The 15,045-nt window shown below is 47.9% G+C and overlaps 1 protein-coding gene across 4 annotated transcripts in view; it reads right to left on the bottom strand.

Moving 5' to 3' along the window:
* UBE3C (ubiquitin protein ligase E3C) overlaps window positions 1–15,045 on the bottom strand; it is a 111,751-nt gene that overhangs the window by 48,990 nt on the left and 47,716 nt on the right. For all 4 annotated transcript variants that reach the window (XM_060415236.1, XM_042249097.1, XM_060415237.1 and 1 more), the window contains exons 11-13: window positions 11,845–11,931; window positions 7,407–7,564; window positions 7,024–7,256 (exon numbers count right to left, since the gene is read on the bottom strand). In XM_060415236.1, the coding sequence (XP_060271219.1) occupies window positions 7,024–7,256; window positions 7,407–7,564; window positions 11,845–11,931 (478 nt within the window). The remainder of the gene's footprint in view (window positions 1–7,023; window positions 7,257–7,406; window positions 7,565–11,844; window positions 11,932–15,045) is intronic.

Genomic DNA, 15,045 nt, shown 5'->3' with positions numbered 1-15,045 from the left:
AAGAATACTAGAGTGGGTCACCATTCCCTTCTCCAGGGGATCCTTTCAACCCAGGGACTGAATTCAGGCCCCCTGCATCGCAGGCAGATTCTCTACTGCTCAGCCACGGAGGAATCCCATACGCCAGCAAAGTGGCGCTCCGAGCCCTTCAGGGCCGACCGCAGCAGCGCACGAGCCGCGAGCTTCCGGACGGACAGGCTGCGCTTTAAAACGGCAGAGGAATCAGAGATCAAACTGCCAATATCCGTTGGATCAGAGAAAGAGAATCCAGAAAAACATCTATGTCTGTTTCACTGAGTACGCTAAAGCCTCTGACTGTGTGGATCACAACTGTAGAATGTTCTTAAGAGATGAGAATACCAGACCACCTGGCCTGCCTCCTAAGAAACCTGTATGCAGGTCAAGAAGCAATGGTTAGAACTGAACATGGAAAAATGGACTTGTTCAAAATTGGGAAAGGAGTACATCGAGGCTGTATACTATCACCCTGCTTATTTAACTTATATGCAGAGTACATCATGTGAAATGCTGGGCTGGATGAAACACAAGCTGGAATCAAGACTGCTGGGAAAAATAACAACTTCAGATATGCAGATGATACCACTCTAATGTCAAAAAGTGACGAGGAACTAAAGAGCCCCTTGATGAGAAGGAAAGGAGAGCGGAAAAGCTGGCTTAAATCGCAACATTCAAAAACGAAGATCATGGCATCTGGTCCCATCACTTCATGGCAAACAGATGGGGGGAAAAGTGGAAACAGTGGTACATTTTATTTTTCTGGGCTCCAAAATCACTGTGGACAGTGACTGCAGCCATGAAATTAAAAGACGCTTGCTCCTTGGAAGAAAAGCTATGACAAACCTAGACAGCATAGTAAAAAGCAGAGACATTACTTTGCCAGCAAAGTCATACAGTCAAAGAAATGATTTTTCTAGTAGTCATGCATGGATGTGAAAGTTGGACCATAAAGAAGGCTGCTGCTGCTGCTAAGTCGCTTCAGTCATGTCCGACTCTGTGCAACCCCAGAGATGGCAGCCCACCAGGCTCCCCCGTCCCTGGGATTCTCCAGGCAAGAACACTGGAGTGGGTTGCCATTTCCTTCTCCAATGCATGAAAGTAAAAAGTGAAAGTGAAGTCGCTCAGTCGTGTCTGACTCCTAGCGACCTCATGGACTGCAGCCCACCAGGCTCCTCTGTCCAAGGGATTTGCCAGGCAAGAGTACTGGAGTGGGTTGCCATTTCCTTCTCCTAAAGAAGGCTGAGGGTTGAAGAACTAATGCTTTTGAACTGTGGTGTTGGAGGAGACTCTTGAGAGTCCCTTGGACTGCAAGGAGACCCAACCAGTCCATCCTAAATGAAACCAACCCTGAATATTCATTGGAAGGACTGATGCTAAAGCTGAAGCTCCAATACTTTGGCCACCAGATGCGAACAGCCAACTCACTGGAAAAGACCCTGCCTGATGCTGGGAAAGATTGAGAGCAGGAGGAGAAGGGGGCGGCAGAGGATGAGATGGTTGGATGGCATCACCAACTCAATGGACATGAGTTTGAGCAAGCTCCGGGAGATGGTGATGGACAGGGAAGCCTGGCGTGCTGCAGTCCATGGGGTCGCAAAGAGTCAGACACAACTCAAATTCTGTGATTTCAAAACACCTTCAAACATACTCCCTTTCTGTACATTCATTTTTAGTACCACAAGCTGCTAGTGGTATTTAGTACTGAAAAACCAAAGCTCACAGAAGTAACCATTAAAAAACCACATGAAGTGACGAAAGAGTGTCAAAGGCAATGAAAGCTGACGTAACAATTTTAAACTGGACCAACAGACACCCAGTGTTGAGATTCAAAAGACAGCTTTCCTCTCAGTAAATTTTATCTAATTTCCCGTGCAGATATGCCTACTACAGAAGACTGGCACGATTTTAGATTTAAACAGGCCTTCAGTCACGGGAGTGCAAGTCTGCAGACTGAGGTAAGAGGCCACTAACGCCTGCCCCACGGGGACTAACTGCACGCGGGCCTGGAGCCTCCGGCTGACAAGCACCCACAAAAGGCAGCACCTGCAGCAGCTCTAACTCCAGGCAACAGCCGCCACCTGGTCCTGAGGAGACCCTGAGACAGTGAGACCCGAGAACCAGTGCGTCAAGAAATATGAGCAGAGGCAACGAACAAGTGAACACCAGGATGACTGACATGTGAGCGCAACACACAGCTTCAGGAGGCTTCCACAGCGTAAACCCACCCTTTCGTGGTTATGCCACGCGTTTACTTGGCTCCCACATCGCGCTCTTCTGCGCTGGAGCTGAACCTTAAATAAATACTGGAGAACTAACGAGATTATCTAAGCAAATATTCAGAAATGCACTAAACTGCTGCGCGTTTGGTGACATGCCACTAAAGGGAAAGCAAAGGGACTCCCTGGTGGCCTGGCGGCCAGGACTCCGTGCGTCACTGCTGAGGGCCCCAGGGTCACTCCCAGCTAGGGAGCTGGGGTCCAGGAGCCACATAGCCGGAAGCCAAACAGTGACACCCGCAAACCCGGGGTTAAAAGACCACGCAGACAACCAATTAGAGACACACAGATGTCTCATAAAAGTCATACCTGACAACTGTCCAAGCCCAAGGTTTTAAATTAATATGCACTGTTTCACAAGATTACTGTATATTTGAAAGTCGACTGGCTATCAAGATCGCGAGAAAATCTAGACCTTACGGAAATAGTCTTAAGCATTACATATTTTAAACCATAAAAGAAATTCACACACATAAAGAATACATCTGACGAGGACTTAGAGCTATGAACGCTCAACTATGACATTTCTGAGTGGAGATCACTGACGTTCAGCTTCATTAGCGCAACCAAAGGAAAGCATCGATGCTCCACAACCGGAAAGGCACCTGTATCAATCTTCTGAGCTTAAACGCAGTGGGCAAAATCAGATATCTTAGGTGATTACCTTCAAACTTTAAAACAAGCATAGGACAAGGCACATCATTTACGGGTACCTAACTGGCTTAAAGCTCAACATTCAGAAAACGAAGATCATGGCATCCGGTCCCATCACTCCATGGGAAATAGATAGGGAAACAGAGGAAACAGTGTCAGACTTTATTTTTTTGGGCTCCAAAATCACTGCAGATGGTGACTGCAGCCATGAAATTAAAAGACACTTACTCCTTGGAAGAAAAGTTATGACCAACCTAGATAGTATATTCAAAAGCAGAGACATTACTTTGCCAACTAAGGTCCGTCTAGTCAAGGCTATGGTTTTTCCAGTGGTCATGTATGATGTGAGAGCTGGACTGTGAAGAGGGCTGAGCACCGAAGAATTGATGCTTTTGAACTGCGGTGTTGCAGAAGATGTTGAGAGTCCCTTGGACTGCAAGGAGATCCAACCAGTTCATTCTAAAGGAGATCAGCCCTGGGATTTCTTTGGAAGGACTGATGCTAAAGCTGAAACTCCAGTACTCTGGCCACCTCATGTGAAGAGTTGACTCATTGGAAAAGACTCTGATGCTGGGAGGGATTGGGGGCAGGAGGAGAAGGGGACGACTGAGGATGAGATGGCTGGATGGCATCGCTGACTCGATGGACGTGAGTCTGAGTGAACTCCGGGAGTGGGTGATGGACAGGGAGGCCTGGCGTGCTGTGATTCACGGGGTCGCAAAGAGTCAGACACGACTGAGCGACTGAACGGAACTGAACTGGGTAAATGTGTGATGTGGCCAATATATAATAAAGAGTTTTTTAGATTTTGATTTCCTAACGAAGAATATGTAAAAACGAAATATGAGAAAACCCAGTAAAGTACCAGCTCTAAGATCATTCCCATAGGAAGCCAGAATGCTTTTCGCCATGTAACCCTAAGCTCAGAGTGACTCCAGCAGTTGTGTCTCTGTCCTGTGTGCTCTCAGCTTTGCCGCTGAGTCTCTTTCCTTATGTAGAGATGCTCAAAGAACAGGGACTGTCCAATTGCATTTATGGTTCCCCAGCACAGGGCAGAGCCAGGGTTCCCGGGATAAACACCATGGGTGTTTAAAATAATTGATATTAATGACACCCCAGCCTATAAAAGCCATTAAGTATCTGATATGGATTCCTGTTGTCGATGGCTAACCTAGTTTTATAGAGCCTTTAGTTATTAGTATTCTCTAGCATGTTTAAAACACTACACAATTACTTCTTAAGGTAACCACTTTATTGAGTAGGCAAAACCAAAGCCAAGAAAAAACTTTCAAAGACAGAGAAAGACACAGCAGGCAGCTCGGCCACTTTAGAGGAAGCCTGGATCTGCCTCACTGGTCAACACTGATGGTTAACGGTAGCACGGTTCAATCACAGCTAGGGCACTGCTGTGGTTTTCTGTTTTCACTTTTTAATGAGTCTTTTTGACACTGAAAAATCCAAATCAACCACCAGGTAGGAGAAAGCCCCTCCTCTCTGAGTCCCTCTGTGCACAGATGAGTGCAGTAAGCAAGCAGGTTCCCGCACACCTTCCCCCCTTGGGGTTAACGCCAGCGCAGCCTGGCAGCTGCTCACCAAGGCACATCAAACAGGACTTCCTGTTGCCTCCCAGGGCTAACGCAGTTACCGCTGTAAATTACACTGGGAGAGAAGCTGATAAATTTGATAAATGTACAAACTGTTTCAGCAGTGTCAATGCGGGGCTCAGAACTGACCTCAGTTCCTACAGTGACAAAGAAGGATGACTCCATCCACTTAGAAGTCTGTTCTGTGACCAGCCCCGAGAGTCCCTCTCGGAAACCGGTCTGGGAGGACCATCAGGAGCTAAAAAATGAAAATGGCTGGTGGCTGGAGGAGCCAGGTCTCCTCACACGCAGCTCTGTCAAAGTCAGCAGAAGGCAGGCAATTACTGCAAAACGCTCCTGCTTTCTTTGGTGGATTCGACTCCTTGACTTGTTCACCTCGAATGCGACACTGAAACACACAGAAGCGCTAAACCTTCATCTTCACGCTTCCCAGGGGCAGAGGAGCGGAGCGGCACGGTCCTCACGCCGGCTCCGCCAGCCCCGGGCCATGCGTCCCCATCTGTGAAACGGGCACACCTGCAGCGCCTTCCTTACAGAACTACCGCTCGCGTGGACTGGTCCCTGTTAAGTCCTCAGAATACTGTCTGAGACAGCAACCACTCAGAGTTAAATTCTACTTCATATTAAAGACAATTTTTTCTTAAAAGAAAATAACAATTATCAGCTGAATCTGTTCAAAGACCATGCCTTGATTTTTTTCTTTTTTTGGGGGGGGTGGTGCTGGGCTTAGCTCAACAGTAGGCAGAACAATGGCAACAAAATCTTTACAAAGAAGAGGAATCTTATTCAAAAACTTGTCTTCAAACAAGTCTACTCTAAATTCAGATCTTCATAACTCAATTTGAAACCTAAAGACAATCCTGTTTCAGAAAAGGTGAATGCTCACGCTAATTTTTAAAACAAACAGAAACTCTGCAGTCCTTAATAAACTAGTAGTGAATCATTCTGCGGCCTAAGAACAAATTCACTGTAAAATTTTCGCTTAATGCTCATGCAAAATAAAGCAGGACTGGGGAAAAACGTCGTGATACAGCATGACTAAATTCAGGAGGCTCTGGGTGCTAAAGACAAGCCTGGTATATGAAATCAGGGAGCTGTGAACAGGCGCTATAGACTGAGGGAACTGTCTGACACTGCACACAAAACCTGGTAACATGCACAGAGGAAAGTTTCACTAACAAAGATCCCAGAGTTTAATTAGACCCTTAAAAGAAAAACGTATGCTACCATCAGCAGCCACACCAGGAGAAGCTCACACAAGAGCTACAAGCCTTAAACGGGTGGCACAGCTCATCTCAGCTTACAGAAGATGCGGAAGTCTCCGTCTTTAAGCAAGGGTATATTAAGGGCTCAACATGTGACCTCAGGAGTTTACTGAGGAATACAGAGACAGGTAATTAAAATAAATTGTGCAAATATGTATTACATCAATCCGCACATATTATAAATTCAATGATGCATTAGTACTGTATTCAGTGCAATCAAAACATTATCAGTTACTCTCACTGCTCCTAATGCTGGTGCTCAGAAGTGAAATGTGCTGTAAAACCAGGCAGAACGGGCCACACAGAGCCCATCGTGGGCTCGCAGGATGAATAAGCAGTCCTTAATTAGCCCATCAGGTTAAGTGCAAGCATTAATGGGCCTTTCCTAAAGTCTAGCTTGACATCTTTCTCCAAACATGGCCAAGAAGAAAGTTCCATTAGCAATATTAATACAAGCTTAGTTGATCATTTTCATTCAATTAACTTCTTTCAATTAAATAGATCGCTTGACAAAAGCAGTGATAAAAGGCCTGCAGGGACAGCTGACGACTCCAGCTGAACATTAGGGAGCGAGAGGTCGCCGGCACTGAACGGACTGTAAATCTAGCACCAATTTGGAAAATGCGCTTCTTCTGCTCCCACTCCTATAATGAGCGAATTTAGCTGACGAGATGTGTTTGCTGCAGAAATTTCATGGGAAGTCAAGCACCCTTTTCCTTTTCTTTTTTTCTACCCCAGTAGTTGTATTCTCTCAGTGGTGGTGGTTTCTTGCCAACATTTCAGCCACAGTAACTCATAACTTCTCTTTCTGCACAGTTAAAAATGAAGGTATTTTAAAATAATTCATATTCAACTTGCATTAAGTTAATGATCTTATTCCACCTTTGTTAATCAATTTCTTAAGATTAAATAAATAAAACTCGTAAGAGATCTTTTAGTGAAAAATTAAAAAAAAATTTTAATTATACATCACCTTGTCATCGAAAGTACTTGGGGCAAGTTATAAAAGATATATTTTACAATGTAAAAACAAGGCTTTAAAAGGAGGCAAATATAAAATGAAAAAGACTCTTCTTACAAGTTTTTCAAATTAACAATCAAGCCAGAAAGAAACCTGTATCTCTAGTCTTCTAAAATGAGTCATCCAAAAATAAAATCTGTATGTTATTTGACCTCAGTAAACAAAAATATTCATACACTCATTACCTTAAATAATTGAATCCATCGTTTCTGCTCCATCTGTATACACTGCTGCATTTCAGAACTGGTAGTCACTCCAATACTTTGAAAGGCGGTGATATACTCTTCTCGAACTTCTGGCTTTGTTTCTGGATATGCCAGTTTGATGATCCCTAAGCACGCATCGCGAAGGCATCGAGACAACACTACCAGCTCTTCTAAAGTAAAAGGCATCATTGACGATTGTCTTTGACCTACAACTGAAAAACAATCCGATTTTCTATTATATTTGGGCTCCCCCTTCCATTTCTTACACACTCAAAGACTTAAAAGGCTTAAAACTTTTCTATCATCTATGAAAATGGACACGGCATGAAGTCAGCAACAAATGGACTGCTCAGAATTCTCACCTTCTATGGGGTCTCCGAAGAATTCGTTATCATGTATGGAAATCAGTGAGTGACTGAACAAAGAGCTAAATAGGTAGAAGAGGGGGATGATTCTACTCGAATCTTCAAAAGACATAGGCGAGCCCCTCGATATCACCTGGAGCAATGGCACCACAGACCTTGAATTGGGAGAAAGGAGAAGAAAACACAGTGGCTGAGTTTGGGAGCAAATTAAGACATGACATCAGACAAACACAATCCGGGAAAATAACATTTACGTTAGCAATTCAAAGACCCAGAGGGGAGGCAAAGCCACTCTAACAACACAGGTTAATAAATAACGTGAATTAAAGAAACGTCCCTGCTGCGATTTTCCACCGGATAAAGCTAGTTGTTTGAGAGTGAGCCGAGGCCCCAAGGGTCCCTGAAGGGCAGTAAGGCTCTGCGTCGGCACTCCTCAGGACGCACACTCTGCTACTGACGCTGAACCCCGCCCCCGTCCCCTCTACAAAGGCAGACAGTTCTGGTCTCAGGCAAGGTCTGTCCAGGGCTGTAGAGAGGAACACGAGAAGCAGCCCTCTACCGAACCCAGAGACGCCGCTGCAGGCCAGCACCGCTTCAGTCCCGCGCCACGCCTCCACTCACCAGACCCGCAGCTGCGCTCCCTGGAAGGAGACCCCCGGGCCTGCGGCAGGTCCAGGTGGGCCGGCCCCCTTCCCTCCCAAGAGCTGGGGCCCTCACACTACACCCCCACCAAACACGGGCTCACACAGCTTTCCCGGTCTCCAGCGCACACCCATCCAGTCCTGGCCGGCAGCCTGCGGGCCAGCCGGCTCTCACCTGCCCCACCCCTCCTCCTCTGCGTCCTCAGTCCCATGCAGCCACTCTCATCTAGGAGGCGAGGCGCGGTTCTCCAGGGGCGGGCCCGCCGGCGCTGCCACCATCCCCCGGGCGGTGGGGCTGGAGTTGAGGCCACTGGAGGCGCCGCTCTCGCTGTGGGCGAGGGGGAGCCACCTGGTGCCAGGTGTCCAGCAGCCCCGCTCCAGCGCTCGCACAGGAGCCCGGCTGGGCACACACACAGCCCAGACACGCAGCGGCACCCAGCGCAGAGCACCCCGCCGAGGGAAGCCACCCGCCCACAGCAGAAGTGCAGCGAGAGCACACACGCAGAGGGACAAGCACGCCCGTCCTGTCGCCTCCCTCACCACCCACAGGGGACGAGAGGAAAAGGCTGCGCGCCCAGAGCAAGCCCAAGCCCTGAGGGAGAGGAGGCCCCCGCCACTCACTGCCAAGCAGCCTCACCAAGCCCAGTCCTGTGCCGTCTGCACAGCAGAAGAAACAAGGCGTAGCGCCGTCTGCTCTGCTGAGTGAGCGAGGCTAATGGCTTCTGTCTCTCGGCTGCCTCGTCACCAGCTGCAGAAGCACAGAGACTGCAGACGCTGCCAGACAGCACCGAGGGGAGCACGGGGCAAGTCGGGCTGACCAGCTGCCACGGGGAGAGAGCGTGTCCTGAGTCTGAATGCATGACTAAGCTGCTTAGCTGTGCCCCTGTCGACAACACTCGCACTTGAAATCCTCACCGCCTGCCACGCACCTACGTGCCAGGATGCAGAAAACTCTTAAACTGCTTCCCGCAAACAAGATGGGGGCAAGCGTTCAACATTCGCTCACTTGTTCTAACTCCCATGAGGTCAGTTCATCTGAACGACAAAGGTGACTGGCAAGAAGGATCAGCTATGTGCCTGCGGCCTTAACCAACCAGGATGGGCATGAGTATTCTCTCTCGACTCTCTGCTGACCATTCTTTTTGCCATTAACACCGACTCAAATATTTCTTTGAAAACAGGCCCATCTCAAAGACTTGTTGCTCAGTCGTGTCCAACTCTTTCCAACCTCATGGACTGCAGCACACCAGGCTTCGCTGTCCTTCACTACCTCCTGGAGCTTGGCAAGCTCATGTCCATTGAGCTGGGGATGCCATCCAATCTCATCCTCTGTCATCCCCTTCTGCTCCTGCCCTCAAATGTCCCAGCGTCAGGGTCTATCACAGTGAGCTGGCTCTTCGCATCAGGTGGCCAAAGAGTCAGAGCTTCAACTTTAGTATCAGTTTTTCCAATGAATATTCAGGGTTGACTTCTTCTAGGACTGACTGGTTTGATCTCCTTGTGCAAATAAAAAGTCCATAATTTACTACAATGAAAGGAAAAGACACGGACTTGTGACTGGGAAAGCTGGCTGGACCAGCAGCATGAACGAGAAGTCAGACAGCCCTCCCTTCTGCACGCACCCTCAGAACAAGGGTCTTCAGAGGGGAAACTCTTTGGCAACTGCACTCGCCCCCTGAACTGACGGAGCTTCTCGTCTTCTGCAGAAGTTTTCAGAGAATGCGTTTTTGTCTTGAAAAGCTTTAAGAGGACTACTGCAGGACTACTGCCATTGCAGTCAATGTGAAAAGACACAGGCAGGGTGTAATCAAAACAGGCCCCGTTGAGCTAAAGACAAGGATGAAGCAGGCCAGCCTCGCCACACAGGCCCGTGACAGGCTGGGTTCTGGCCCTCTCAGCTGCACCTGCGCCCCAATGAGGGAGGAGCCAGTGCGCCCCAAGACCAAGGGAGGTGGGGGCCAGGGGTCCACACCGGACAGGCTCCCCATGAGCCTCGTGCTTGCCAAAGCTCACAGTCCCAGCTGTGTAAGCCCTGCTGCCACACTACTTTCAAAGCACCCTTCGTGCTGTTTTCAGGGGAATCTGGCACTTCACCTTCATTTATTCTGATGACAAACATGATGAGCCACACACCAGGAAGGTGTTAACTAACACACACTGTAAGCTTCTTGTGGGACTTGGAATAAATCACATGAGCAAAAAGAAACACCTTCTCAAATGGGCTGTCTAAGAAGTAATGAGTTTTTAAAAATGTGTGTAACTTCACTGACTTTTAATGCTGATAATTTAATACAATCAACACCGCATGACGGCAACATCTGCACACACCATGGCTCCCGCCCCCGCGGGAGACCAACGCCAGGAACACACAGGCTGTCAGCAGGCAGAGCCAGGACGGGAGTTCTGTTGCTAAGCTAAGACACCTGCAGGGCGATGATAACCTCCTGCGCCTCAATGACCCCCAGGCTCTCTTGCTTAAACAAACCTGTCGCTCACCAACGCCAAGGTGGGTACAGCCACCAGCAGCTGAAATACGCACACATCAAGAAACCAGAAACCTCTCACTTTAATTTAAAAAGGAAAGGATACAGAAGGTATGTTCTGGACGGGAAGCCACTTCTCCCACGTCTCTACTGCTGGGCTGTGAGGTACAGGACCTCGTCACCCTGAGCTCCTTCAGCTGCAGCGCCGTCACTCACACCACCCGCACTCACAAAGATGCGTTAAAATCACAAGAAAGCACCTCCGCCTGTGCCACGAGCGCCTGCCAGTCCCTCTCTGAGGCTTCCTAGCACAGGGCCAGCGGGGGCCCACCCATAGGCACTCTTCCACCCTCCACCCCAATGAGCTCCAACCCAGAGAGCACGGCGCGGGCGGCAGCCACAGAGCAGGGGAGGAGGGCAGCAGGTGGTACTGAGCGCAGCGCCAGGCACCCAGACTCTAGCGCAGCTTCCCGTCTCGGGTCCCTCCTGCCAGAGGCTGTCCTGCAGCTGGCGAGGCGGGCTGGCGGCTGCAGGTGGGACCTCCGGCAGTGACCACTGCAGGTAAGTGTGCATGGGAAGCTGAGTCTCCGAGAACTGAGTTCACACTTCTCACACTACCGCAGAGAGGACGGAGCCCTCACAGAGAAATTCAGCATGGCAAGGGCCTCCATCTGCTTACCATGAAGGATTTCTGAGTATCAGATGCATTCCTGACATACTACACACATTCAATAAATACAAACGTTAAAGATTCTAGCCTGCAAGTTACACAAGACTTTATATGAAAAATCAAATTATTTCAACAAAGAGGTTTAGAAACCAATTTTTACAATATTTTGTATGTTTTAATGTTTGTAATGGTGGTAGACTTGCTTCAAGTCTGTATCTTCACTATCCAAAGCACAGAAAAGACATATGGAGCAAAGAAATGTCCAGTTTCTGGTTTCCCAAAAATGACTGGGATTTTGTGTGTGTGGCCACACCGAGCAGCATCAGGGCCTCAGCTCCCTGACCAGGGGCCCATCTGCGTTGCCTGCAGCGGCAGCGCTGAGCCTCGATCCCCAGACCTCAGGGAGGGTCAGCTATGATTTGTAAAACAAATTCACCCTCAGATAAAGCCATACACTTAATAATACACACAGATTAGGCATTAATGCTTTCTTTTTGTGAAACTGAGACATCTAGACTTTCTTCCCTAGTGAAATAAGCTTGCTGTAAGCAGTGCTTAAAAATTCCTCCTCACAGTGCTCTTTATTTGGTGGCCACTTGTCACGTCCTTAAGCTCAATGTGTCAGTCTGTGCAACACCTACCCTGTTATCATCCGCGTTGTCATTGAAGATATGAGAAACCAGAGGTGTCTCAGAAACCTGGCATTGAAGGCTAAACTGTAGAGAAGCCTGAAAAGGAATGGGGAAAGTAAGGAAGAGTTAGCAAACCGTCATTCAACGTACTTCTTCAAAAAGAGAAAAGTGCCAGGCGGAAGAGAACGTGCAACTGAGAAGATACCTGTCCTAATGCCCCCCCACGGCGGGCTGCTCCCACAGCTGAGAGGAGCCCGAGCACCCTGACTGCCGGGGGCCTGTTCTCACTGCTGTGGCGCTAAGCCGGCCCCGAGCTGCGCCTGCGAGACCAACCCCAAAGAGAGCTGGGCGTGCCCTTCACACGCACACCCGCGCCTGCCGCCCCTCAGGACATACCACAGTGCAGCAACGCACTCCAGGGCTGCGTCACTAATATTACTAACACGCAGCAACATCTACCAGCTGACTGTGAGGCCCTGCCTCTAAGACACACACACACACACACACACACACACGCACACACACACACACACACACACACGTAAATCTGTTTTTTAATGCTAACACGTCAAAATTAATTTAAATCTAAAAATATATTTTAAAGGCTTAAAACACCCCTCCTGTACAAAATCAGAAGACTAAGGCGCTTTGGGGGTACCTAAGTCTAATTTTAAATTAGTTTTACTTACTATACTGCATTTTTGTAATAGGACTTAATTTCTAGTCACATTTTTAGACAGGCAGGACTTAGAAATTAAATTCCAAACTTAAGAGACTGATCACACTAACAAAAGGTTTAGGACAGCAGGGAAACATGGTTTTAAGAAACGGATGTGATCTGCCTTTAGAATCATCTCAGAAGAACCATGAAGTCCAACAGCGAAGACTAAGCTGGCTCAGTGAGCAGAACTGCAGGGATAAAGCCTTCATGGTGGAGTTAGAGAACGCACGAGGAATGAGCCTGGCACCCAAACTTCAGGATGAAAACAGTATGAGAGCAGAATTCCGTGTTTTGGAAACGTACATCCATCTCGTCTTACACACTTTTTGCGTGATGCTGAATTTCACACGGAATCACTGTATTCTCAGGGTGGAAAAGACCTCTGAGATGGCGTTGGACCCAAGCTGTCAAGCGAGCTTGTGACGGAGCCGGCAGAGGCTGCCCTCTCAGCAGTGAGGCCGCCGGCCCTGGGGCCTCCGCGGCCAGCGTCCACAGTAATGGGATGATCTAAATAGAAGCACCAGGCAATGTGCATCCACGATTCTCTACCGAGCTGGTTACCAGTTGCTGTGCATATTGTTCTGAGTATAAGAGAAGGTGTTTTAGCAGAACAAACTTTGCCGAAAGTGTATTAATTCAAATGCCCGTAGTGGAAGAGAAACGAACAGGGTTTAGATAAATCACTCTTCAAGTCTCAAATCGGTTATTTTCCTGCATTCAGTCAAAGACATCAGATATATTCCTCAGCACTAGCATTTTCTAAGTATACAACAGGGGCTATAGAGTACTGGTTTTTTAAAATCCAATCCTGTCTTAGCGTGGTGCATTTTGAGATGTCCAAATGACATTAAAAGCATATCACTGAGCTTCCCTGGGGGTCCAGTGGATAAGAATCCACCCGCCAACGCAGGGGACATGGGTTTGCTGCCTGGTCTGGGAAGATACCATAACAAAACCCGAGGGCTACCAGTCCTGAGCCTGCAGGCCTAGGGCCCGCACTCCACAAGAGAAGCCACCACAGTGAGAAGCCGGGCGCCACAGCAAAGACTCCTAAGACAGAGGGAGCCCTCTCGCAGCAGCAGGACCCAGTGCTGCTGAAAGAAAGTCCAGCTAAAAAAAGGTGATCACCTGAAAACTACTGAGAGCACGAACGGCTCCGTGAGGTGCACCTGGAATCGCAGGTCTCAGGCTGGACAGGCTCTGTTAGATCACTCCGCCCACCACCCTTCCAGTGTCACGTGGCCCAGAGCAACGCTTTCATCAGAGAAGAGGGGACCCTACCGCTCCAAGGCTAAGGTCTCTTCCAGCTTGAAAACAGAAGAGTCTGCAGAAGTGAGTTACACCTGTCCTGAGCACACACTCACATATGGTATCGGCACCACACTAATTCATTCGGTTGAGAAATTAAAAAATAAGAATCACTGGAATAATGAAAAATGGTAAGAAGACAATAGATCAATTAAATAAACCACGGAAAACAATAAGAACAAAGCTATGAAAACCATGAACTTTCAACAGAAGAGTTCAAGAAGGTCCTGCTTGCCTTACTTGTCTTTAATCGAGAAACCGAGGCCTCTGTGAAAGAATAGACTACGTAGTGTAGCGTCACTGATGTGACGTCTTCACTTGGTGTTAATATAGGTCCTGACACTTGCTCCTCAGAGACCTGAGCAAGGACTGCTCTAAGGAGGCACGGCCTCTTTTTTCTTAACAGCAGCAACACGAGAGACAAGGCCTTCCACAGCATCTCACCCATCTCCCCAGAAGTGATCAGTTAGTATCTTGGAGTAAAGCACCCAGACACACTGGACAGAAGTAAACAAAAGTGGCTTCTCTCAACACATCCTCCTCTAATACAGCCTTTCACCCAAAGTTGTAATTAACATCTTTCCACAGGAATACACATATGCATTTCAAAAGTTATACTTCAAGTCAACGTTCTGAAAACAGTCTCTAAATTCATCACTCAATAGGCAATAAAAACAAATTATTAAACCTCTTTCTTTAAGTTATTTCGGCTTGACTGCTAAAAGGCGAGGAAGTGACGTATGCTTTACATACACTGGGATATAGTTAAAACTACCCATTAAGCTTTATTTAGCTGAGACAATGCTATGGGTTAATTAGTAAAGGGCAACATTTCCAACCTAGGTCATAAATTCAGAGCAGTCTGTCTGCAAGGACAATTTAAGTTATAAAAGAGAACACAGTGGAAGACTCCTGCTCACACACAGGCAGTGAAGGTCGCGACAGCAAGGCGTTCTCAGAGACCTCCTCTGTGCGTGAAGGCGTCACAGGTAAGAGAAACACGACAGGCCAGCCACCCGAGGGCCAGCCCACTCCTGCAACCTCCGGTGGAAACGTGGCCTTTGTGTTTTCCTGCTCAAAGGAGCACTTTTCTGGCAAAGTCAATACGAAAATACATATATAAGTTTCATCTGTGAGATAATGCAAGATAAAAATAAACTCCAATTTCCTTAACAGTAATA

This window comes from Ovis aries, chromosome 4 (assembly GCF_016772045.2).
Source record: "Ovis aries strain OAR_USU_Benz2616 breed Rambouillet chromosome 4, ARS-UI_Ramb_v3.0, whole genome shotgun sequence".
NCBI classification, from domain to species: domain Eukaryota; kingdom Metazoa; phylum Chordata; class Mammalia; order Artiodactyla; family Bovidae; genus Ovis; species Ovis aries.
This window is presented reverse-complemented; position numbering and strand designations above follow the sequence as displayed.